Source organism: Cherax quadricarinatus, chromosome 24, assembly GCF_038502225.1.
Source record: "Cherax quadricarinatus isolate ZL_2023a chromosome 24, ASM3850222v1, whole genome shotgun sequence".
In the NCBI taxonomy this organism is placed as follows: domain Eukaryota; kingdom Metazoa; phylum Arthropoda; class Malacostraca; order Decapoda; family Parastacidae; genus Cherax; species Cherax quadricarinatus.
Genome location: NC_091315.1, coordinates 3,273,214 through 3,300,296, shown reverse-complemented (window position 1 = coordinate 3,300,296; position 27,083 = coordinate 3,273,214). Strand labels below are relative to the sequence as shown.

At 43.2% G+C, this 27,083-nt stretch overlaps 1 protein-coding gene across 1 annotated transcript in view; it reads left to right on the top strand.

The window, feature by feature from the left end:
- LOC128690675 (insulin-like peptide receptor) overlaps positions 1-27,083 on the top strand; it is a 646,235-nt gene that overhangs the window by 226,061 nt on the left and 393,091 nt on the right. The window contains exon 6 of the mRNA XM_070088152.1: positions 12,335-12,432. Coding sequence (XP_069944253.1) covers positions 12,335-12,432 — 98 coding nt within the window. The remainder of the gene's footprint in view (positions 1-12,334; positions 12,433-27,083) is intronic.

Sequence of the window (27,083 nt, the reverse complement as noted above, 5' to 3'; positions counted from 1 at the left end):
TCTTGTGTAACACGTGTCATAATTACCTTGTGTAACAAGTGTCATCACTACCTTGTGTAACAAGTGTCATCACTACCTTGTGTAACAAGTGTCATCACTACCTTGTATAACAGGTGTCATCATTACCTTGTGTAACAAGTGACTTCACTACCTTGTGTAACAGGTGTCAACATTACCTTGTGTAACAAGTGTCATCACTACCTTGTGTAACAAGTATCTTCACTACCTTGTATAACAAGTGTCATCATTACCTTGTGTAACAAGTGTCATCATTACCTTGTGTAACAAGTGTCATCACTACCTTGTGCAACAAGTGTCATCACTACCTTGCATAACAAGTGTCATCACTACCTTGTGTAACAAGTGTCATCACTACCTTGTGTAACAAGTGTCATCACTGTTTTGTGTAACAAGTGTTATCACTACCTTGTGTAACAAGTGTCATCAGAACCTTGGGTAACAAGTGTCATCACTACCTTGTGTAACAAGTGTCATCACTGCTTTGTTTAACAAATATCATCACTATCTTGTGTAACAAGTGTCATCACTACCTTGTGTAACAAGTGTCGTCACTACCTTGAGTAACAAGTGTCATCACTATCTTGTGTAACAAATGTCATCACTACCTTGTGTAACAAGTGTCATCACTACCTTGAGTAACAAGTGTCATCACTACCTTGTGCAACAAGTGTCATCACTACCTTGTGTAACAAGTGTCATCATTACCTTGTGTAACAAGTGTCACCACTACCTTGTGTAACAAGTGACATCACTACCTTGTGTAACAAGTGTCATCATTACCTTGTGTAACAAGTGTCATCATTACCTTGTATAACAAGTGTCATCACTACCTTGTGTAACAAGTGTCTTCACTACCTTGTGTAACAAGTGTCATCACTACCTTGTGTAATAAGTGTCATCACTGTCTTGTGTAACAGGTGTCATCATTACCTTGTATAACAAGTGTCATCACTACCTTGTGTAACAAGTGTCATCACTACCTTGTGTAACAAGTGTCATCACTACCTTGTGTAACAAGTGTCATCACTGTCTTGTGTAACAAGTGTCATCATTACCTTGTATAACAAGTGTCATCACTACCTTGTGTAACAAGTGTCTTCAGTACCTTGTGTAACAAGTGTCTTCACTACCTTGTGTAACAAGTGTCATCATTATCTTGTGTAACAAGTGTCATCACTACCTTGGGTAACAAGTGTCATCACTGTCTTGTGTAACAGGTGTCATCATTACCTTGTATAACAAGTGTCATCACTACCTTGTGTAACAAGTGTCATCACTACCTTGTGTAACAAGTGTCATCACTACCTTGTGCAACAAGTGTCATCACTACCTTGTGTAACAAGTGTCATCACTACCTTGTGTAACAAGTGTCATCATTATCTTGTGTAACAAGTGTCATCACTACCTTGTGTAACAAGTGTCATCACTAATTTGTGTAACAAGTGTCATCACTACCTTGAGTAACAAGTGTCATCACTGCCTTGTGTAACAAGTGTGATCACTACCATGTGTAACAAGTGTCATCACTACCTTGTGTAACAAGTGTCATCACAACCTTGTGTAACAAGTGTCATCACTACCTTGTGTAACAAGTGTCATCACTACCTTGTGTAACAAGTGTCATCACTACCTTGTATAACAAGTGTCATCACTACCTTGTGTAACAAGAGTCATCACTACCTTGTGTTACAAGTGTCATCACTACCTTGTGTAACAAGTGTCATCACTACCTTGTGTAACAAGTGTCATCACTACCTTGTGTAACAAGTGTCATCACTACCTTGTGTAACAAGTGTCATCACTACCTTGTGTAACAAGTGTCATCACTACCTTGTGTAACAAGTGTCATCACTACCTTGTGTAACAAGTGTCATCACTACCTTGTGTAACAAGTGTCATCACTACCTTCTGTAACAAGTGTCATCACTACCTTCTGTAACAAGTGTCATCACTACCTTGTATAACAAGTCTCATCACTACCTTGTGTAACAAGTGTCATCACTACCTTGTGTAACAAGTGTCATCACTACCTTGTGTAACAAGTGTCATCACTACCTTGTGTAACAAGTGTCATCACTACCTTGTGTAACAAGTGTCAACACTACCTTGTGTAAATCGTGTCATCACTACCTTGTGTAACAAGTGTCATCACTACCTTGTGTAACAAGTGTCATCTCTACCTTGTGTAACAAGTGTCATCACTGCCTTGTGTAACAAGTGTGATCACTACCATGTGTAGCAAGTGTCATCACTACCTTGTGTAACAAGTGTCATCACTACCTTGTGTAACAAGTGTCATCACTACCTTGTGTAACAAGTGTCATCACTACCTTGTGTAACAAGTGTCATCACTACCTTGTGTAACAAGTGTCATCACTACCTTGTGTAACAAGTGTCATCACTACCTTGTGTAACAAGTGTCATCACTACCTTGTGTAACAAGTGTCATCACTACCTTGTGTAACAAGTGTCATCACTACCTTGTGTAACAAGTGTCATCACTACCTTGTGTAACAAGTGTCATCACTACCTTGTGTAACAAGTGTCATCACTACCTTGTGTAACAAGTGTCATCACTACCTTGTGTAACAAGTGTCATCACTACCTTGTGTAACAAGTGTCATCACTACCTTGTGTAACAAGTGTCATCACTACCTTGTGTAACAAGTGTCATCACTACCTTGTGTAACAAGTGTCATCACTACCTTGTGTAACAAGTGTCATCACTACCTTGTGTAACAAGTGTCATCACTACCTTGTGTAACAAGTGTCATCACTACCTTGTGTAACAAGTGTCATCACTACCTTGTGTAACAAGTGTCATCACTATCTTGTGTAACAAGTGTCATCACTACCTTGTGTAACAAGTGTCATCACTACCTTGTGCAACAAGTGTCATCACTACCTTGTGTAACAAGTGTCATCACTACCTTGTGTAACAAGTGTCATCACTACCTTGTGTAACAAGTGTCATCACTACCTTGTGTAACAAGTGTCATCACTACCTTGTGTAACAAGTGTCATCACTACCTTGTGTAACAAGTGTCATCACTACCTTGTGTAACAAGTGTCATCACTACCTTGTGTAACAAGTGTCATCACTACCTTGTGTAACAAGTGTCATCACTACCTTGTGTAACAAGTGTCATCACTACCTTGTGTAACAAGTGTCATCACTACCTTGTGTAACAAGTGTCATCACTACCTTGTGTAACAAGTGTCATCAGTACCATGTGTAACAAGTGTCATCACTACCTTGTGTAACAAGTGTCATCACTACCTTGTGTAACAAGTGTCATCACTACCTTGTGTAACAAGTGTCATCACTACCTTGTGTAACAAGTGTCATCACTACCTTGTATAACAAGTGTCATCACTACCTTGTGTAACAAGTGTCATCACTACCTTGTGTAACAAGTGTCATCACTACCTTGTGTAACAAGTGTCATCACTACCTTGTGTAACAAGTGTCATCACTACCTTGTGTAACAAGTGTCATCACTACCTTGTGTAACAAGTGTCATCACTACCTTGTGTAACAAGTGTCATCACTACCTTGTGTAACAAGTGTCATCACTACCTTGTGTAACAAGTGTCATCACTACCTTGTGTAACAAGTGTCATCACTACCTTGTGTAACAAGTGTCATCACTACCTTGTGTAACAAGTGTCATCACTACCTTGTGTAACAAGTGTCATCACTACCTTGTGTAACAAGTGTCATCACTACCTTGTGTAACAAGTGTCATCACTACCTTGTGTAACAAGTGTCATCACTACCTTGTGTAACAAGTGTCATCACTACCTTGTCATCACTACCTTGTGTAACAAGTGTCATCACTACCTTGTGTAACAAGTGTCATCACTACCTTGTGTAACAAGTGTCATCACTACCTTGTGTAACAAGTGTCATCACTACCTTGTGTAACAAGTGTCATCACTACCTTGTGTAACAAGTGTCATCACTACCTTGTGTAATCAAGTGTCAAGTGTCATCACTACCTTGTGTAACAAGTGTCATCACTACCTTGTGTAACAAGTGTCATCACTACCTTGTGTAACAAGTGTCATCACTACCTTGTGTAACAAGTGTCATCACTACCTTGTGTAACAAGTGTCATCACTACCTTGTGTAACAAGTGTCATCACTACCTTGTGTAACAAGTGTCATCACTACCTTGTGTAACAAGTGTCATCACTACCTTGTGTAACAAGTGTCATCACTACCTTGTGTAACAAGTGTCATCACTACCTTGTGTAACAAGTGTCATCACTACCTTGTGTAACAAGTGTCATCACTACCTTGTGTAACAAGTGTCATCACTACCTTGTGTAACAAGTGTCATCACTACCTTGTGTAACAAGTGTCATCACTACCTTGTGTAACAAGTGTCATCACTACCTTGTGTAACAAGTGTCATCACTACCTTGTGTAACAAGTGTCATCACTACCTTGTGTAACAAGTGTCATCACTACCTTGTGTAACAAGTGTCATCACTACCTTGTGTAACAAGTGTCATCACTACCTTGTGTAACAAGTGTCATCACTACCTTGTGTAACAAGTGTCATCACTACCTTGTGTAACAAGTGTCATCACTACCTTGTGTAACAAGTGTCATCACTACCTTGTGTAACAAGTGTCATCACTACCTTGTGTAACAAGTGTCATCACTACCTTGTGTAACAAGTGTCATCACTACCTTGTGTAACAAGTGTCATCACTACCTTGTGTAACAAGTGTCATCACTACCTTGTGTAACAAGTGTCATCACTACCTTGTGTAACAAGTGTCATCACTACCTTGTGTAACAAGTGTCATCACTACCTTGTGTAACAAGTGTCATCACTACCTTGTGTAACAAGTGTCATCACAAGTGTACCTTGTGTAACAAGTGTCATCACTACCTTGTGTAACAAGTGTCATCACTACCTTGTGTAACAAGTGTCATCACTACCTTGTGTAACAAGTGTCATCACTACCTTGTGTAACAAGTGTCATCACTACCTTGTGTAACAAGTGTCATCACTACCTTGTGTAACAAGTGTCATCACTACCTTGTGTAACAAGTGTCATCACTACCTTGTGTAACAAGTGTCATCACTACCTTGTGTAACAAGTGTCATCACTACCTTGTGTAACAAGTGTCATCACTACCTTGTGTAACAAGTGTCATCACTACCTTGTGTAACAAGTGTCATCACTACCTTGTGTAACAAGTGTCATCACTACCTTGTGTAACAAGTGTCATCACTACCTTGTGTAACAAGTGTCATCACTACCTTGTGTAACAAGTGTCATCACTACCTTGTGTAACAAGTGTCATCACTACCTTGTGTAACAAGTGTCATCACTACCTTGTGTAACAAGTGTCATCACTACCTTGTGTAACAAGTGTCATCACTACCTTGTGTAACAAGTGTCATCACTACCTTGTGTAACAAGTGTCATCACTACCTTGTGTAACAAGTGTCATCACTACCTTGTGTAACAAGTGTCATCACTACCTTGTGTAACAAGTGTCATCACTACCTTGTGTAACAAGTGTCATCACTACCTTGTGTAACAGTGTCATCACTACCTTGTGTAACAAGTGTCATCACTACCTTGTGTAACAAGTGTCATCACTACCTTGTGTAACAAGTGTCATCACTACCTTGTGTAACAAGTGTCATCACACCTTGTGTAACAACATCACCTGTGTAACAAGTGTCATCACTACCTTGTGTAACAAGTGTCATCACTAGTGTAACAATCACTACCTTGTGTAACAAGTGTCATCACTACCTTGTGTAACAAGTGTCATCACTACCTTGTGTAACAAGTGTCATCACTACCTTGTGTAACAAGTGTCATCACTACCTTGTGTAACAAGTGTCATCACTACCTTGTGTAACAAGTGTCATCACTACCTTGTGTAACAAGTGTCATCACTACCTTGTGTAACAAGTGTCATCACTACCTTGTGTAACAAGTGTGTCATCACTACCTTGTGTAACAAGTGTCATCACTACCTTGTGTAACAAGTGTCATCACTACCTTGTGTAACAAGTGTCATCACTACCTTGTGTAACAAGTGTGTAACAAGTGTCATCACTACCTTGTGTAACAAGTGTCATCACTACCTTGTGTAACAAGTGTCATCACTACCTTGTGTAACAAGTGTCATCACTACCTTGTGTAACAAGTGTCATCACTACCTTGTGTAACAAGTGTCATCACTACCTTGTGTAACAAGTGTCATCACTACCTTGTGTAACAAGTGTCATCACTACCTTGTGTAACAAGTGTCATCATTACCTTGTATAACAAGTGTCATCATTACCTTGTGTAACAAGTGTCATCACTACTTTGTGTAACAAGTGTCATCATTACCTTGTGTAACAAGTGTCATCACTACCTTGTGTAACAAGTGTCATCACTACCTTGTGTAACAAGTGTCATCACTACCTTGTGTAACAAGTGTCATCATTACCTTGTGTAACAAGTGTCATCACTACCTTGTGTAACAAGTGTCATCACTACTTGTGTAACAAGTGTCAACACTACCTTGTGTAACAAGTGTCATCACTACCTTGTGTAACAAGTGTCATCACTACCTTGTGTAACAAGTGTCATCACTACCTTGTATAACAAGTGTCATCACTACCTTGTGTAACAAGTGTCATCATTACCTTGTGTAACAAGTGTCATCACTACCTTGTGTAACAAGTGTCATCACTACCTTGTGTAACAAGTGTCATCACTACCTTGTGTAACAAGTGTCATCACTACCTTGTGTAACAAGTGTCATCACTACCTTGTGTAACAAGTGTGTATAACAAGTGTCATCACTACCTTGTGTAACAAGTGTCATCACTACCTTGTGTAACAGTGTCATCACCTTGTGTAACAAGTGTCATCACTACCTTGTGTAACAAGTGTCATCACTACCTTGTGTAACAAGTGTCATCACTACCTTGTGTAACAAGTGTCATCACTACCTTGTGTAACAAGTGTCATCACTACCTTGTGTAACAAGTGTCATCACTACCTTGTGTAACAAGTGTCATCACTACCTTGTGTAACAAGTGTCATCACTACCTTGTGTAACAAGTGTCATCACTACCTTGTGTAACAAGTGTCATCACTACCTTGTGTAACAAGTGTCATCACTACCTTGTGTAACAAGTGTCATCACTACCTTGTGTAACAAGTGTCATCACTACCTTGTGTAACAAGTGTCATCACTACCTTGTGTAACAAGTGTCATCACTACCTTGTGTAACAAGTGTCATCACTACCTTGTGTAACAAGTGTCATCACTACCTTGTGTAACAAGTGTCATCACTACCTTGTGTAACAAGTGTCATCACTACCTTGTGTAACAAGTGTCATCACTACCTTGTGTAACAAGTGTCATCACTACCTTGTGTAACAAGTGTCATCACTACCTTGTGTAACAAGTGTCATCACTACCTTGTGTAACAAGTGTCATCACTACCTTGTGTAACAAGTGTCATCACTACCTTGTGTAACAAGTGTCATCACTACCTTGTGTAACAAGTGTCATCACTACCTTGTGTAACAAGTGTCATCACTACCTTGTGTAACAAGTGTCATCACTACCTTGTGTAACAAGTGTCATCACTACCTTGTGTAACAAGTGTCATCACTACCTTGTGTAACAAGTGTCATCACTACCTAACAAGTGTCATCACTACCTTGTAACAAGTGTCATCACTACCTTGTGTAACAAGTGTCATCACTACCTTGTGTAACAAGTGTCATCACTACCTTGTGTAACAAGTGTCATCACTACCTTGTGTAACAAGTGTCATCACTACCTTGTGTAACAAGTGTCATCACTACCTTGTGTAACAAGTGTCATCACTACCTTGTGTAACAAGTGTCATCACTACCTTGTGTAACAAGTGTCATCACTACCTTGTGTAACAAGTGTCATCACTACCTTGTGTAACAAGTGTCATCACTACCTTGTGTAACAAGTGTCATCACTACCTTGTGTAACAAGTGTCATCACTACCTTGTGTAACAAGTGTCATCACTACCTTGTGTAACAAGTGTCATCACTACCTTGTGTAACAAGTGTCATCACTACCTTGTGTAACAAGTGTCATCACTACCTTGTGTAACAAGTGTCATCACTACCTTGTGTAACAAGTGTCATCACTACCTTGTGTAACAAGTGTCATCACTACCTTGTGTAACAAGTGTCATCACTACCTTGTGTAACAAGTGTCATCACTACCTTGTGTAACAAGTGTCATCACTACCTTGTGTAACAAGTGTCATCACTACCTTGTGTAACAAGTGTCATCACTACCTTGTGTAACAAGTGTCATCACTACCTTGTGTAACAAGTGTCATCACTACCTTGTGTAACAAGTGTCATCACTACCTTGTGTAACAAGTGTCATCACTACCTTGTGTAACAAGTGTCATCACTACCTTGTGTAACAAGTGTCATCACTACCTTGTGTAACAAGTGTCATCACTACCTTGTGTAACAACTGACATCACAAGTGTCATCACTACCTTGTGTAACAAGTGTCATCACTACCTTGTGTAACAAGTGTCATCACTACCTTGTGTAACAAGTGTCATCACTACCTTGTGTAACAAGTGTCATCACTACCTTGTGTAACAAGTGTCATCACTACCTTGTGTAACAAGTGTCATCACTACCTTGTGTAACAAGTGTCATCACTACCTTGTGTAACAAATATCATCACTACCTGTTGTCATCACTGCCTTGTGTAACAAGTGTCATCACTACCTTGTGTAACAAGTGTCATCACTACCTTGTGTAACAAGTGTCATCACTACCTTGTGTAACAAGTGTCATCACTACCTTGTGTAACAAGTGTCATCACTACCTTGTGTAACAAGTGTCATCACTACCTTGTGTAACAAGTGTCATCACTACCTTGTGTAACAAGTGTCATCACTACCTTGTGTAACAAGTGTCATCACTACCTTGTGTAACAAGTGTCATCACTACCTTGTGTAACAAGTGTCATCACTACCTTGTGTAACAAGTGTCATCACTACCTTGTGTAACAAGTGTCATCATTACCTTGTGTAACAAGTGTCATCACTACCTTGTGTAACAAGTGTCATCACTACCTTGTGTAACAAGTGTCATCACTACCTTGTGTAACAAGTGTCATCACTACCTTGTATAACAAGTGTCATCATTACCTTGTGTAACAAGTGTCATCACTACCTTGTGTAACAAGTGTCATCACTACCTTGTGTAACAAGTGTCATCACTACCTTGTGTAACAAGTGTCATCACTACCTTGTATAACAAGTGTCATCATTACCTTGTGTAACAAGTGTCATCACTACCTTGTGTAACAAGTGTCATCACTACCTTGTGTAACAAGTGTCATCACTACCTTGTGTAACAAGTGTCATCACTACCTTGTGTAACAAGTGTCATCACTACCTTGTGTAACAAGTGTCATCACTACCTTGTGTAACAAGTGTCATCACTACCTTGTGTAACAAGTGTCATCACTACCTTGTGTAACAAGTGTCATCACTACCTTGTGTAACAAGTGTCATCACTACCTTGTGTAACAAGTGTCATCACTACCTTGTGGAACAAGTGTCATCACTACCTTGTGTAACAAGTGTCATCACTATCTTGTGTAACAAGTGTCATCACTACCTTGTGTAACAAGTGTCGTCATTATCTTGTGTAACAAGTGTCATCACTACCTTGTGTAACAAGTGTCATCACTACCTTGTGTAACAAGTGTCATCACTACCTTGTGTAACAAGTGTCATCACTACCTTGTGTAACAAGTGTCATCACTACCTTGTGTAACAAGTGTCATCACTACCTTGTGTAACAAGTGTCATCACTACCTTGTGTAACAAGTGTCATCACTACCTTGTGTAACAAGTGTCATCACTACCTTGTGTAACAAGTGTCATCACTACCTTGTGTAACAAGTGTCATCACTACCTTGTGTAACAAGTGTCATCACTACCTTGTGTAACAAGTGTCATCACTACCTTGTGTAACAAGTGTCATCACTACCTTGTGTAACAAGTGTCATCACTACCTTGTGTAACAAGTGTCATCACTACCTTGTGTAACAAGTGTCATCACTACCTTGTGTAACAAGTGTCATCACTACCTTGTGTAACAAGTGTCATCACTACCTTGTGTAACAAGTGTCATCACTACCTTGTGTAACAAGTGTCATCACTACCTTGTGTAACAAGTGTCATCAGTACCATGTGTAGCAAGTGTCATCACTACCTTGTGTAACAAGTGTCATCACTACCTTGTGTAACAAGTGTCATCACTACCTTGTGTAACAAGTGTCATCACTACCTTGTGTAACAAGTGTCATCACTACCTTGTGTAACAAGTGTCATCACTACCTTGTGTAACAAGTGTCATCACTACCTTGTGTAACAAGTGTCATCACTACCTTGTGTAACAAGTGTCATCACTACCTTGTTTAACATGTGTCATGTACCTTGTGTAACAAGTGTCATCATTACCTTGTGTAACAAAGTGTCATCACTACCTTGTGTAACAAGTGTCATCACTACCTTGTGTAACAAGTGTCATCACTGTGTCATCACTACCTTGTGTAACAAGTGTCATCACTACCTTGTGTAACAAGTGTCATCACTATCTTGTGTAACAAGTGTCATCACTACCTTGTGTAACAAGTGTCATCACTACCTTGTGTAACAAGTGTCATCACTACCTTGTGTAACAAGTGTCATCACTACCTTGTGTAACAAGTGTCATCACTACCTTGTGTAACAAGTGTCATCACTACCTTGTGTAACAAGTGTCATCACTACCTTGTGTAACAAGTGTCATCACTACCTTGTGTAACAAGTGTCATCACTACCTTGTGTAACAAGTGTCATCACTACCTTGTGTAACAAGTGTCATCACTACCTTGTGTAACAAGTGTCATCACTACCTTGTGTAACAAGTGTCATCACTACCTTGTGTAACAAGTGTCATCACTACCTTGTGTAACAAGTGTCATCACTACCTTGTGTAACAAGTGTCATCACTACCTTGTGTAACAAGTGTCATCACTACCTTGTGTAACAAGTGTCATCACTACCTTGTGTAACAAGTGTCATCACTACCTTGTGTAACAAGTGTCATCACTACCTTGTGTAACAAGTGTCATCACTACCTTGTGTAACAAGTGTCATCACTACCTTGTGTAACAAGTGTCATCACTACCTTGTGTAACAAGTGTCATCACTACCTTGTGTAACAAGTGTCATCACTAGCTTGTGTATCTTGTGTAACAAGTGTCATCATCACTACCTTGTGTAACAAGTGTCATCACTACCTTGTGTAACAAGTGTCATCACTACCTTGTGTAACAAGTGTCATCACTACCTTGTGTAACAAGTGTCATCACTACCTTGTGTAACAAGTGTCATCACTACCTTGTGTAACAAGTGTCATCACTACCTTGTGTAACAAGTGTCATCACTACCTTGTGTAACAAGTGTCATCACTACCTTGTGTAACAAGTGTCATCACTACCTTGTGTAACAAGTGTCATCACTACCTTGTGTAACAAGTGTCATCACTACCTTGTGTAACAAGTGTCATCACTACCTTGTGTAACAAGTGTCATCACTACCTTGTGTAACAAGTGTCATCACTACCTTGTGTAACAAGTGTCATCTTTACCTTGTGTAACAAGTGTCATCACTACCTTGTGTAACAAGTGTCATCATTACCTTGTGTAACAAGTGTCATCACTACCTTGTATAACAAGTGTCATCATTACCTTGTATAACAAGTGTCATCATTACCTTGTATAACAAGTGTCATCATTACCTTGTGTAACAAACTCTCTCATTATTCCTCTTTTCTTTATACATCTTCGTCCGATTTTCATTTCTCTTTCTTATCGACTCTCTTAAGTCCTTTATAATTTCGTTCACTTTCAATCCATTTTAAAACAGTTTCTCCACTCTATCACGGTGTCCTGCTTCCTCAGACACTTTTAATTACCTGCCTAGTTTCAGCTTGATAAATAAAAGGACCCAAGTGCAACTAATGCAACATTTCATTGTTGCAACATTATATTGTGTCTTCATCAAGCTGTTACGGCTTGATGAAACTCCTGGAGAACGAAACGTTGCCACAATAAAACGTGATATTAGTTGCGCTTGCGTCTTTTTAGCTAACATATTATCGGTAATTTTTCCAACATCAGTACGATCTGGTTTCAGTTTGTCTTCCTGAGCAGCTGTGCCAGATGGTGCTTGAAATTTTAATATGACGCCGCTGTTACAGGCTCAGTTCGCATTGAGAGGAATCCCAGGCTGTGTTACCTTCACACTGTCGACTGGTCCAGCATCACTCTGAACCCTCTAGTTGAGAACTACGTCAATGTGAGTACCTGAAGGGAAGGAGGGAGGGAGGGAGTGTGTGAAGGTTATTATGTCTCTCATCATGACACCTTTGGATGAGAAATACATCAGTTTATGATCTGTAGGGACGGAGGGGAGAATAAGGTGATAGGAAATGAAGGAGAGTTGAAGAGAGAGAAGAAATGAGGATGGGAAGGGAGGGAGAAAGGAAGATAAATAATACAGAGGAACAAAGAATGAGGAAGTCAAGGTTGAGTTGAAAGTTGAAGGAATAAGAGTTGACTGTTCCATCGTCACACTCAACTGACTGCTCCATTCTCACACTCAACTGACTGCTCCATTCTCACACTCAACTGACTGCTCCATTCTCACACTCAACTGACTGCTCCATTCTCACACTCAACTGACTGCTCCATCCTCACACTCAACTGACTGCTCCATCCTCACACTCAACTGACTGCTCCATCCTCACACTCAACTGACTGCTCCATCCTCACACTCAACTGACTGCTCCATCCTCACACTCAACTGACTGCTCCATCCTCACACTCAACTGACTGCTCCATCCTCACACTCAACTGACTGCTCCATCCTCACACTCAACTGACTGCTCCATCCTCACACTCAACTGACTGCTCCATCCTCACACTCAACTGACTGCTCCATCCTCACACTCAACTGACTGCTCCATTCTCACACTCAACTGACTGCTTCATCCTCACACTCAACTGACTGCTCCATTCTCACACTCAACTGACTGCTCCATCCTCACACTCAACTGACTGCTCCATTCTCACACTCAACTGACTACTCCATCCTCACACTCAACTGACTGCTCCATTCTCACACTCAACTGACTGCTCCATCCTCACACTCAACTGACTGCTCCATTCTCACACTCAACTGACTGCTCCATCCTCACACTCAACTGACTGCTCCATCCTCACACTCAACTGACTGCTCCATTCTCACACTCAACTGACTGCTCCATCCTCACACTCAACTGACTGCTCCATTCTCACACTCAACTGACTGCTCCATCCTCACACTCAACTGACTGCTCCATCCTCACACTCAACTGACTGCTCCATCCTCACACTCAACTGACTGCTCCATTCTCACACTCAACTGACTGCTCCAACCTCACACTCAATTGACTGCTCCATCCTTACACTCAACTGACTGCTCCATTCTCACACTCAACTGAATGCTCCATCCTCACACTCAACTGACTGCTCCATCCTCACACTCAACTGACTGCTCCATCCTCACACTCAACTGACTGCTCCATCCTCACACTCAACTGACTGCTCCATCCTCACACTCAACTGACTGCTCCATCCTCACACTCAACTGACTGCTCCATCCTCACACTCAACTGACTGCTCCATCCTCACACTCAACTGACTGCTCCATCCTCACACTCAACTGACTGCTCCATCCTCACACTCAACTGACTGCTCCATCCTCACACTCAACTGACTGCTCCATCCCCACACTCAACTGACTGCTCCATCCTCACACTCAACTGACTGCTCCATCCTCACACTCAACTGACTGCTCCATCCTCACACTCAACTGACTGCTCCATCCTCACACTCAACTGACTGCTCCATCCTCACACTCAACTGACTGCTCCAACCTCACACTCAATTGACTGCTCCATCCTTACACTCAACTGACTGCTCCATTCTCACACTCAACTGAATGCTCCATCCTCACACTCAACTGACTGCTCCATCCTCACACTCAACTGACTGCTCCATCCTCACACTCAACTGACTGCTCCATTCTCACACTCAACTGAATGCTCCATCCTCACACTCAACTGACTGCTCCATCCTTACACTCAACTGACTGCTCCATCCTTACACTCAACTGACTGCTCCATCCTTACACTCAACTGACTGCTCCATCCTTACACTCAACTGACTGCTCCATCCTTACACTCAACTGACTGCTCCATCCTTACACTCAACTGACTGCTCCATCCTCACACTCAACTGACTGCTGCATCCTCACACTCAACTGACTGCTCTATCCTCACACTCAACTGACTGCTCCATCCTCACACTCAACTGACTGCTCCATCCTCACACTCAACTGACTGCTCCATCCTCACACTCAACTGACTGCTCCATTCTCACACTCAACTGACTGCTCCATCCTCACACTCAACTGACTGCTCCATCCTCACACTCAACTGACTGCTCCATCCTCACACTCAACTGACTGCTCCATCCTCACACTCAACTGACTGCTCCATCCTCACACTCAACTGAGTGCTCCATCCTCACACTCAACTGAGTGGCAAAACAATAATAATTGGTTATATTGTAATGGGATACATTAGCATAGCGAACACAACTGGTTGATCAGACCCTGATCCACGATGGGGCCTGGTCTCAGACCGTTCCGCGGGGGCGTTGACCCCCCAAACTCTCTCCAGGTAAACTCCAGGTAACTGTTATTTTTGTCAAAATCAAACCAGACTACAAGTTTACCTCGGTAAGTAATAAAGTCTGTAAATCTGAGCTGCGAGACGTAAGATGATGTGATACTCATTAATTAACAGGTGATGAGGGAGGGAAGGAGGTTAGGACGGAGGGAGGGACGGACGGGGAGAGGGAGGGTGGGCGGAAGCGTGGGAGGGTGGAATGGAGGGTAGGGAGGAGTAAGGGTGCAACTGAAGACAGATGAGAAGGAAAATTACTATAGGGATGGAAACAGAGAAGACTGGATATGTGGAACAGACTGAGCGTGGGACGGAGGGCGGATGAATGGAGTAAGAGAGAGAGAGAGAGAGAGAGAGAGAGAGAGAGAGAGAGAGAGAGAGAGAGAGAGAGAGAGAGAGAGAGAGAGAGAGAGAGAGAGAGAGAGAGAGAGAGAGAGGAAGAGGGAGGGGAAGAGGGAGGGGAAGAGGGAGGGGAAGAGGGAGGGGAAGAGGGAGGGGAAGAGGGAGGGGAAGAGGGAGGGAGGATTCCAAAATCAGCTGTATAGTAGCAATGGATATCACTGGCGCTTATGACCAAGAATGACACTAAGGACTCTTGAGAAAAGAGGAAACACTGGGAATCACTGGCTGTTCACTCCACCTCCTTAGTGTTTACCTTCAAGGTAGTTCTCTAAGAATAGTTCTCAGATGGACAGTGAACAAGGCACTCTCCTAGTGCAAGTGTTCCACAGGGCAGTGTGCTTGGGCCATTATTATGGAAAATGCCGGCTGCTATGTTACATTAATCATCAGCTTACAGCTATATCTGCCAGAAGAAAATGATGGCACGTTTCACTTGTTTTTGAGAAAACCTAATTGATGATGGTCTCTAGGTACCACGATGGTAGTGCTGGAACAATGGTAAGAAGGAATGGATCCAGCCTGAATAGATTTTTTTAACTTCAACGGAGCCGTCAATACCAGAGGGATGTGGGTGGCCTTATATATAAGCATAAGGTGAATATTGTTAAGGTACCACACTTGGCTCCACTCCACTTCCTGCCAACTCCATGACTGAAGAAATATTTCCTAACATCCCTTTGATTCATCTGAATCTTCAATTTCCAGTTGTGACCTCTTGTTGCTGTGTCCATCTCTGAAACATCCTGTCTTTGTCCACCTTGTCAATTCCTCTCAGTATTTTATAAGTCGTTATCATATCTTCCCTATCTCTCCTGTCCTCCAGTGTCGTCAGGTCAATTTCTCTTAACCTCTCCTTGTAGGACATGCCCCTTAGCTCCGGGACTAGTCTCGTTGCAAACCTTGGCTTTATCTAATTTCTTGACGTGCTTGACCAGGTGTGGGTTCCAAATTAGTGCTGCATACTCCTATATTGTCCTCACGTACATAGCTGGAGTTTACCTGAAGTTTACCTGGAGAGAGTTCAGGGGGTCAACGCCCCCGCGGCCCGGTCTGTGACCAGGCCTCCTGGTGGATCAGAGCCTGATCAACCAGGCTGTTACTGCTGGCTGCACGCAAACCGACGTACGAGCCACAGCCCGGCTGGTCAGGAACCGACTTTAGGTACTTGTCCAGTGCCAGCTTGAAGAATGCCAGGGGTCTGTTGGTAATCCCCCTTATGTATGCTGGGAGGCAGTTGAACAGTCTCAGGCCCCTGACACTTATTGTATGGTCTCTTAACGTACTAGTGACACCCCTGCTTTTCATTGGGGGGATGTTGCATCGTCTGCCAAGTCTTTTGCTTTCGTAGTGAGTGATTTTCGTGTGCAAGTTCGGTACTAGTCCCTCTAGGATTTTCCAGGTGTATATAATCATGTATCTCTCCCGCCTGCATTCCAGGGAATACAGGTTTAGGAACCTCAAGCGCTCCCAGTAACTGAGGTGTTTTATCTCCGTTATGCGCGCCGTGAAGGTTCTCTGTACATTTTCTAGGTCAGCAATTTCACCTGCCTTGAAAGGTGCTGTTAGTGTGCAGCAGTATTCCAGCCTAGATAGAACAAGTGACCTAAAGAGTGTCATCATGGGCTTGGCCCCCCTAGTTTTGAAGGTTCTCATTATCCATCCTGTCATTTTTCTAGCAGATGCGATTGATACAATGTTATGGTCCTTGAAGGTGAGATCCTCCGACATGATCACTCCCAGGTCTTTGACGTTGGTGTTTCGCTCTATTTTGTGACCAGAATTTGTTTTGTACTCTGATGAAGATTTAATTTCCTCGTGTTTACCATATCTGAGTAATTGAAATTTCTCATCGTTGAACTTCATATTGTTTTCTGCAGCCCACTGAAAGATTTGGTTGATGTCCGCCTGGAGCCTTGCAGTGTCTGCAATGGAAGACACTGTCATGCAGATTCGGGTGTCATCTGCAAAGGAAGACACGGTGCCGTGGCTGACATCATTGTCTATGTCAGATATGAGGATGAGGAACAAGATGGGAGCGAGTACTGTGCCTTGTGGAACAGAGCTTTTCACCGTAGCTGCCTCGGACTTTTCTCTGTTGACTACTACTCTCTGTGTTCTGTTAGTGAGGAAATTATAGATCCATCGACCGACTTTTCCTGTTATTCCTTTAGCACGTATTTTGTGCGCTATTACGCCATGGTCACACTTGTCGAAGGCTTTTGCAAAGTCTGTATATATTACATCTGCATTCTTTTTGTCTTCCAGTGCATCTAGGACCTTGTCGTAGTGATCCAATAGTTGAGACAGACAGGAGCGACCTGTTCTAAACCCATGTTGCCCTGGGTTATGTAACTGATGGGGTTCTAGATGGGTGGTGATCTTACTTCTTAGGACCCTTTCAAAGATTTTTATGATATGGGATGTTAGTGCTATCGGTCTGTAGTTCTTTGCTGTTGCTTTACTGCCCCCTTTTTGGAGTGGGGCTATGTCTGTTGTTTTTAGTAACTGAGGGACGACCCCCGTGTCCATGCACCCTCTCAATAGGATGGTAAAGGCTCGTGATAGGGGCTTCTTGCAGTTCTTTATGAACACAGAGTTCCATGAGTCTGGCCCTGGGGCAGAGTGCATGGGCATGTCATTTATTGCCTGTTCGAAGTCATTTGGCATCAGGATAACATCGGATAGGCTTGTGTTAACCAAATTCTTTGGCTCTCTCATAAAAAATTCATTTTGATCTTCGACTCTCAGTCTGGTTAGCGGCTTGCTAAAAACTGAGTCATATTGGGACTTGAGTAGCTCACTCATTTCCTTGCTGTCATCTGTGTAGGACCCATCTTGTTTAAGTAGGGGCCCAATACTGGACGTTGTTCTCGACTTTGATATGGCATAGGAGAAGAAATACTTTGGGTTTCTTTCGATTTCATTTACGGCTTTTAGTTCTTCCCGCGATTCCTGACTCCTATAAGATTCCTTTAGCTTAAGTTCGATGCTTGCTATTTCTCTGACCAGTGTCTCCCTACGCATTTCAGATATATTGACCTCTTTTAGCCGCTCTGTTATTCTTTTCCGTCGCCTGTAAAGGGAGTGCCTGTTACTTTCTATTTTACATCTACTCCTCCTTTTTCTTAGAGGAATAAGCCTTGTGCATACATCGAGTGCCACCAAGTTAATCTGTTCTAGGCATAAGTTGGGGTCTGTGTTGCTTAGTATATCTTCCCAGCTTATATCGGTTAGGACTTGGTTTACTTGGTCCCACTTTATGTTTTTGTTATTGAAGTTGAATTTGGCGAATACTCCCTCGTGACTAATCTCATTATGTCGGTCTGGGGCTCCACGCATACATGTCTGAATCTCAATTATGTTGTGATCTGAGTATATTGTTTTTGATATGGTGACATTTCTTATCAGATCATCATTGTTAGTGAAGATGAGGTCTAGTGTATTCTCCAGTCTAGTAGGCTCTATTATTTGCTGGTTTAAACTGAATTTTTTGCAGAGATTTAAAAGCTCGTGTGAGTGTGAGTTTTCATCAGAGCTGCCTCCTGGTGTTATTACTGTAACAATATTATTTGCTATATTCCTCAATTTTAGGTGCCTTAAGTTGAAATCCCCCAGGAGCAAGATGATGGGTGCAGGAGCTGGAAGATTTTCCAGACAGTGGTCAATTTTTAACAGCTGTTCCTGGAATTGCTGGGATGTTGCATCCGGAGGCTTGTAGACTATCACAATGACTAGGTTTTCGTTCTCGACCTTTACTGCTAAAACTTCCACTACATCATTTGAGGCATTAAGAAGTTCTGTGCAAACAAGTGACTCTGCAATGAACAGGCCAACCCCCCCACCTTTTGCCTGTTCACTCTGTCACATCTGTATAGGGATCCATATTTCGTTGTCCAAGTGATCCTTTATGTGGGTCTCGGTGAAAGCCGCGAACATTGCCTTTGCCTCTGCAAGCAGTCCACAGATGAAAGGTATTTTGTTGTTTGCTGCTAGGTTTAGACCCTGTATATTTGCAAAGAAGAATGTCATCGGACTGGTGGTATTGTTGGTACTGGGGGGGGGGGATTTTTTTTCCGGCATTAGTATCTGTATCTGTTGGTTTGGGGTGGAGGCTATTGACTGTGGTTCCACTCCAGGAATGAGTGGATTTGGTGTACGATTTCTGCCATTTCCTGCCAGTTTTTTTTCCTTCCTGGCTCTAAAAAACCTCTCCCTCTTGAGTGGCTGTGGCTACCCAGGTTTTCCCATGGTCTGGATGCTTTGTATCTTTTTGTCCCCTTTAGATGGTATGCCTGGCAATTTAAGTTATAGCAGTCTTTCCTGTACTGAAGAGGTACACATTTCAGGGTAAAAAAGCTTACAGGAAGGGAGTTTGCATTTTCCTGTTGTCATATGGGCACGGCATTTTCTAGGGTGGTCATAGATTGCACGTCCCGTCTGTTTTTCCAGATTTCCCATGTCTGCAGATACCAAGTGCATAGTATGTGCACAGGCTTGGTTTCCGTTTGCCTTGGGTTTCTGTTACTGTATTTCGTGTTGGTGCATGTTTACCTGTCTTATTCCTATCCTCCCTAGCACCAACAATGGAGCTCCCACCAGTTGTTTTTGGTAGTATATCCTCACTATTGCTAGTGGAGCCCTCTTGTTTGCTATTTCCTGTGGTATTTCTAGTTTGCAATATTGGTTTTATCTTATCTTTGACTACACTTGTTTCCCCACTACGGCTCCTGTCCCCTATGAGGTCATTTATATGTATTCCTTCTTGCGTATAGTTCCCGACTACCTGGACAAAATCTCCAGCTTCACCATTACTGTCTCCCAGGACAGCACCTCCAGCTTCACCATTACTGTCTCCCAGGACAGCACCTCCAGCTTCACCATTACTGTCTCCCCGGACAGCACCTCCAGCTTCACCATTACTGTCTCCCAGGACAGCACCTCCAGCTTCACCATTACTGTCTCCCAGGACAGCGCTATCAGCCCCACATTTACTGACTACCAGGACATCACCTCCAGCCTTACAGTTTCTGACTACATGGCCAGTATCAAGGGCAGTACCATTCAGCCCAGACTTTTTATGTTCCCATCTGTTGTAGAAAGCTTCCAGGTTGTCTATGAAAGCAGCTTTGATGTTATCCTCTTTTAATACCCTTGTGATTTTAGTCCACAGATTTATCTCATTTGGGCGTACCCAAAAGCATTTCCCTGTTTTAATACTGCTTGTAGGTAGTTCTTGGATATCTGCACAAGGGGCGTGACACCAATTTCCACAAAAATGACAATTTATCCATGTGGAAGCCCATTTGTTTGATTGACTGCAGACTACACAGAGCTTCATAATGATTTGAATGGTTGATCTACTGTAATTCTACTAGCAACCTCTTGAATACTCTATTAATAACCTCCTTAACCTCCTTCTATTTCTAACTGTACTTGTATATTGGACAGCTTACCGTGTATGTTCCTGATTTATATTTATTGTTTGTGTTTGATAAGGGCGCCTACATCCCCATCCGTTTACAGTCTGCTTTATTGTCCAACGAATCCGTTTGAAACCAGTCAAGGGTTCGGACCAGTCGAGGGTTCGGACCAGTCGAGGGTTCGGAACCAGTCTGATCTGATCAGTGGGTCACTTATTTAAAACATACTGGTCGGTGATTTGGGCTAACACATGAAGGATCTACTGGAAATTATCTACCCGAGTAATATGTGATTTGATTGATACAAAAGTATAACTTGCGTGTTGAAGAACCGGTGATTGCTGGCAGCTCCTACAATGACGAACGGTCGAGCCTCAACCCTTGTTTATCAATCGCTGTATCTAGCTTTTCTAGGATTTTTTCGTCACCACCACAATAAATGCTATATTATCACTATAGTTGTCTGGTGGAAATTTTGGAGGAAGGACGCTTTTTCTGTAGTAATAATTGCTTCTCGTTGTGTATATTGCGACCGCTGGTAACTACAGGTTATATGAGATTCATAGTATACGTCTGGTATTTCAAAGAAAAAGAAACTAATGAAAGTCACTCCACTCCACTAAGTACCATTATAATACTGGTTAGTTGCTACTACAACACTGTATTCTGCTATTCACTGGTATCACTAGATTATATGCGAGTACACTAGCAGGCCAGGAAGATTATTAAAACAGCTGACCTCTGCAGTAAGTTTCTGGCGACTTCTGACACCTGCCTCTATAGGCTTATCACTTCATTTACAAATTCACCTGTTTTCAAATGACACTTTAGCCTTTATCATCTATATACTAGGGAGCCACTGTAGTATACACTATACACTATGTATACACAATGTTATTAGGGAGACTCTCTTTCCTCTGACAAAGAAAAGTTCTATTATTATTATTTTGCACACGGAACACAGGCCTATGATTCCCCTCTGGCAGTAAACTCTGCTAGGTAGTGCACACTAATTCTCCTTTTTTGACTCAGTATATAATGTTTTCCGCCCAAGATTGGTTCCAGGCGCTAGAGGGATGTATCGTATAGGATTGATGGCACAAATTAAAGTTCTAGCACGTAAGAGCGACCGTGAAAACACGAGAAAACCCGGAGCACAATGAGGCACGCTGAGGAACGATTCCTTACTAAGGTGTCGAAACGCTATTCTTAGGTTTGCCAGGCACCCATATGCTGCAGCAGTTATTTGACTGATGTGTGCGTCAGGAGATGTGCTCTGTATCACACCACCCCAAGATCCTTTTTCTTTAATGAGGTTTGAAGTCTTTGGTCCCCTAGCCTGTGCTCTGTCTGCGGTCTTCTTTGACCTTCTCCAATCTTCATGATTTTGCATTTGGTGGGGTTAAACTCCAGGAGCCATTTGTTGGACCAGGTCTGCAGTCTGTCCAGATCGTTTTGCCTTTGGGTCTCCCTCCTTATCTGTGCAAATTCGACTAATCTTCCTGTTTTCCTGGGCCCTTTGTCTTCTATACTTTTTCCACTGTTTAGTGCACTTAGTTTTGGCGTCTCTACACTTTTGGGACAATCAAGGCCTCGTTCTCGTCTTCCCATTGTTTCTGTTGCACTTGGGTACGAACCTCTCCTCCGCCTTTTTGCATTTTGTTGTCACGTGTTCCATCATTTCATTTACTGATTTTCCCACCAGTTCTCTTCCCACTAAACCTCATGCAGGAAATTTCTCATGCTGTGTAGTCCCCTCTTTTGCAGTTCATCTTCCCCCATCCTACTCGTCCTGCTTCCCTCTCCACTTTTGAAGCTTAGGACCACATGATCACTTGCTCCGAGGGGCCTTTCATATGGGCTGCCTTCAGTGTCTGAACTATTCAAGGTGAATATGAGGTCCAGTCTTGCTGGTTCATCCTTACCTCTCTCTCTGGTAGTGTCCCTAACATGGTGGTGCATGAGCTTTTCCAGTACTACGTCCATAATTTTGGCTCTCCTAGTTCCTGGTCTCCCATGTGGCTCCTGGGTTTACCAGTCAACCTCCTTTTATTGAAATCACCCACTAGTAATTTTGTCCTGCCCATGTGGGTCTTTCTGTTCATCACTGCTCTAATACTTTCATCGCATTCTGTCTTGGCCTCCTGCTATTCTGTGTTGGGTTGTGCATCACTGCAATCATTACCATGGGACCTCAAGTCTGAAGTGTTTCTACTATGTAGTCCCTTCCTTCCGATTCCTCAAATCTCCACTTGTTTTGGATGAGCAGGGCAACTCCTCCACTTCCTCCATTCCCTCAATTTTTCCTCAGGTTCTGATATCCATTTGATAAGAGTGAGTCTGTTATCATTCCCGTGAGCTTTGCTGTGTGTACTCACCTAGTTGTGGTTGCAAGGGTCAAGTCATTCTTCCTGCTCCATGAGCTTTATCATATCTCTTTCTAAAGCTATGTATGGATCGTGCCTTTACTACATCGTGTGTGTGTGTGTGTGTGTGTGTGTGTGTGTGTGTACTCACCTAATTGTACTCACCTAATTGTGGTTGCAGGGGTCGAGACTCAGCTCCTGGCCCCGCCTCTTCACTGATCGCTACTAGGTCCTCTCTTTCTCTGCTTCCTGAGCTGTATCATACCTCTTCTTAAAACTATGTATGGTTCCTGCCTCCACTCCTTCGCTTGCTAGGCTATTCCACTTCCTGACTAGGTCCTCTCCCTCTCTCCTTCCTGAACTTTGTCATACCTCTTCTTAAAACTATGTATGGTTCCTGCCTCCACTCCTTCGCTTGCTAGGCTATTCCACTTCCTGACTAGGTCCTCTCCCTCTCTCCTTCCTGAACTTTGTCATACCTCTTCTTAAAACTATGTATGGTTCCTGCCTCCACTACTTCACTTGCTAGGCTATTCCACTTTCTGACGACTCTATGACTGAAGAAATACTTCCTAACATCCCTGTGACTCGTCTGAGCCTTCACCTTCCAATTGTGACCCCTTGTTCCTGTGTCCCCTCTCTGGAACATCCTGTCTCTGTCCACCTTGTCTATTCCCCGCAGTATTTTGTATGTCGTTATCATGTCTCCCCTGACCCTTCTGTCCTACAGTGTCGTCACTCCGATTTCCCTCAACCTTTCCTCGTACGACATTCCCCTGAGCTCTGGGACTAGCCTTGTTGCAAACCTTTGAATTTTATCTAACTTCTTGACGTGCTTGACCAGGTGTGGGTTCCAAACTGGTGCTGCATACTCCAGTATGGGCCTAACATACACAGTGTACAGTGTCTTGAATGATTCCTAATTAAGGTATCGGAACGCTATTCTCAGGTTTGCCAGGCGCCCGTATGCTGCAGCAGTTATTTGGTTGATGTGTGCCTCCGGTGACGTGCTCGGCGTTATGGTCACCCCGAGGTCTTTCTACCTGAGTGAGGTCTGTAGTCTTTGTCTACCTAGCCTATACTCTGTCTGCGGTCTTCTTTGCCCCTCCCCAATCTTCATGACTTTGCATTTGGCAGGATTGAATTCGAGAAGCCAGTTACTGGACCAAGTGTCCAGCCCGTCCAGGTCTCTTTGCAGTCCTGCCTCATCCTCATCCGATTTAATTCTTCTCATCAACTTCACATCATCTGCGAATAGGGACACTTCCGAGTCTATTCCTTCCATCATGTCGTTTGCATATATCAAAAATAGCACTGGTCCTAGAACTGACCCCTGTGGGACCCCGCTAGTCACAGGCGCCCACTGTGATACCTCTTCACGTACCATGACTCGTTGCTGCCTCCCTGTCAGGTATTCCCTGATCCATTGTGGTGCCCTCCCTGTTACATGCGTATCATTTCGATGTTCACTAGTGGTAGTAGTAGTAGTAGTTCCAGGTGTTCGACCACTCTCCTCCTGATAATCTTCTCAATGACTTTGCACACAATACATGTCAGAGACACAAGTCTGTAGTTTAGCGCCTCGTTTCTGTTTCTTTTCTTAAATATGGGGACTACATTTGCTGTCTTCCATTTCTCAGGTAGTTGCCCAGTTTCAAGGGATGTGTTGAAGATTGTGGTTAAAGGCATGCACAGCATCTCTGCTCCTTCTCTAAGGACCCTTGGGGAGTTGTTGTCCGGTCCCATCACCTTTGAGGTATCAAGGTCACTTAAGAGCTTCTTCACCTCCTCCTCGGTTGTTCGTATGTCATCCAACACTTGTTGGTATATTCCCTCTTGATGTTCCCTTCTGTGCTGTCTTCCCAGAGTCCTTCCTGTCTCTACTGTAAAAACTTCCTTAAATCTCCTGTTCAGCTCCTCACATACCTCCTGATCATTTTTTAAGAGTTTTCCACCTTCTGTCCTTAATCTGATCACCTGGTCTTTGACTGTTGTCTTCCTCCTGATGTGGCTATACAACAGTTTCAGGTCAGTCTTGATTCTCGATGCTATGTCATTTTCATACTGTCGCTGGGCCTCCCTCCTTACCTGTGCGTACTCGTTCCTGGCTCTGCGACTGATCTCCCTATTTTCGTGTGTTCTCTGCCTTCTGTACTTTTTCCATTCTCTATTGCACTTTTTTTTTGCCTCCTTACACCGTCGGGTAAACCAGGGGCTCGTTCTGGTCTTCCCGTTGTTTCTGTTGCCCTTGGGAATAAACCTTTCCACTGACTCCTTGCATTTTGTTACAAATTCCATCATTTCGTTTACTGGCTTTCCTGCCAGTTCTCTGTCCCACGGGACCTCCCACAGGAAGTTCTTCAACCCTATGTAGTCCCCTCTTTTATAGTCAGGCATTTCCCATTCAACTCCCGTTACTCTCTCCACTTGCAGCTCTACTATGTATTCAAAGCACAGAACCACATGGTCGCTAGCTCCTAGAGGACTCTCACACATGATGTCTTCAATGTCTGAGCTGCCCAGGGTGAACACAAGGTCCAATCTTGCTGGTTCATCCTCCCCTCTCACTATGGTAGTGTCCTTACCAAGTTGGTGCATGAGGTTTTCCAGCACCACGTCCAACATCTTGGCTCTCCATGTTTCGGGACCCCCATGTGGCTCCAGGTTTTCCCAGTCAATCTCCCTGTGGTTGAAATTCCCCATAACCATCAACTTTGCTCTGCTGGAGTGAGCTCTTCTTGCCACCTCAGCAAGTGTGTCCACCATTGCTCTGTTGCTGTCTTCATATTCCTCTCTTGGCCTCCTGCAGTTCTATGGTGGATTATACATCACTGCAATGACCACCTTGTGTTCCCCAGACTGAAGTGTACCTACTATGTAGTCTCTTTCTCCCGTCTCATCTATGCCTTCCATTTTCTCGAGCAGAGCAACCCCAGCTCCCCCTCTGCCCCTTCTATCTTTCCTCATGATCTGGTATCCTGGTGGGAAGATTGCATTTGTTATTGTCTCCGTGAGCTTTGTTTCTGTAACTGCTATGATGTCTGGGGACTTTTCATTGATTCTTTCTTGCCATTCCTCATGTTTATTCGTTAATCCATCTGCATTTGTGTACCAAACCTTCAACTTCTGTTCTAATACTGTAACTGTGGTGCGGGGGGTGGGAGCAGAGGGATCGGTGTGTGATGGTTGGTTTGGATTGTTCAGTTGCCTTGGGGGTGTCGTGGCTGGAGTCCTTCTGCAGGTGCTTCTGGGGAGTGTGCTTGTCCTTCCATTTGATCCTGGGATATTCTGCTCTCCTTTTTCATTTCCTCCCATTTCTCCTTTCGTTTTTGCACTCTCTCTTTCATCATCTTTCTTTCATCCTGTGTTCTGTCTCGATCGAGGTACACACTCATGAACTCCTGCTTGCCTCTCAGCAGTGCTTTCTCCTGCAGGATCTTGGTTCGGGTTGATTCTGCCTTGAAAATTACTTTGAGAGGCCGATTCCTTTTCTTTGTGATCCACCCGATTCTCCGAAAATTTGCCACCTGGGTCATGTCCCCCTCGCCTATCACCTTCATGATACCTTCAATCGCTTTTTTCTCCTCCTGCTTTCTTTCATCATAAGTTTCCCCTTTAGCTTCGTCTAGCCCATAGACAAACACTGATCTCTCCCTTTCCACCTCCCACTGTGACTCCCATTGCATCCTCTGATGTGTTTTAGTTCCTTCCCGTGGAGTGTTCCTTCCATCAGTTCCTTCCCTAGTTATGGCCCCTATGCCGCTTGGTTTGTCCTTCCTGCTCACCTGTTCCTGGCCCCCACAGGTATCTGGTAAGGTCCCTGCACATGTCCTAGTTCCTTCAATGTCTTCCAACCTCTCATTCTGTCCTAGTGTGCTCCTTGTCTTTGTTTTGGCCCCATGTGGGTTTGACAGGACCTCTGCATACAGTTTAGTTTCCATGTTCCCTTCAGACCTGTTGTCTGTGTCTGATGTAGCCATTGCCGATGCTACTTCTGTAATATCTTTGTTTCTATGCTGTTTCAGATGT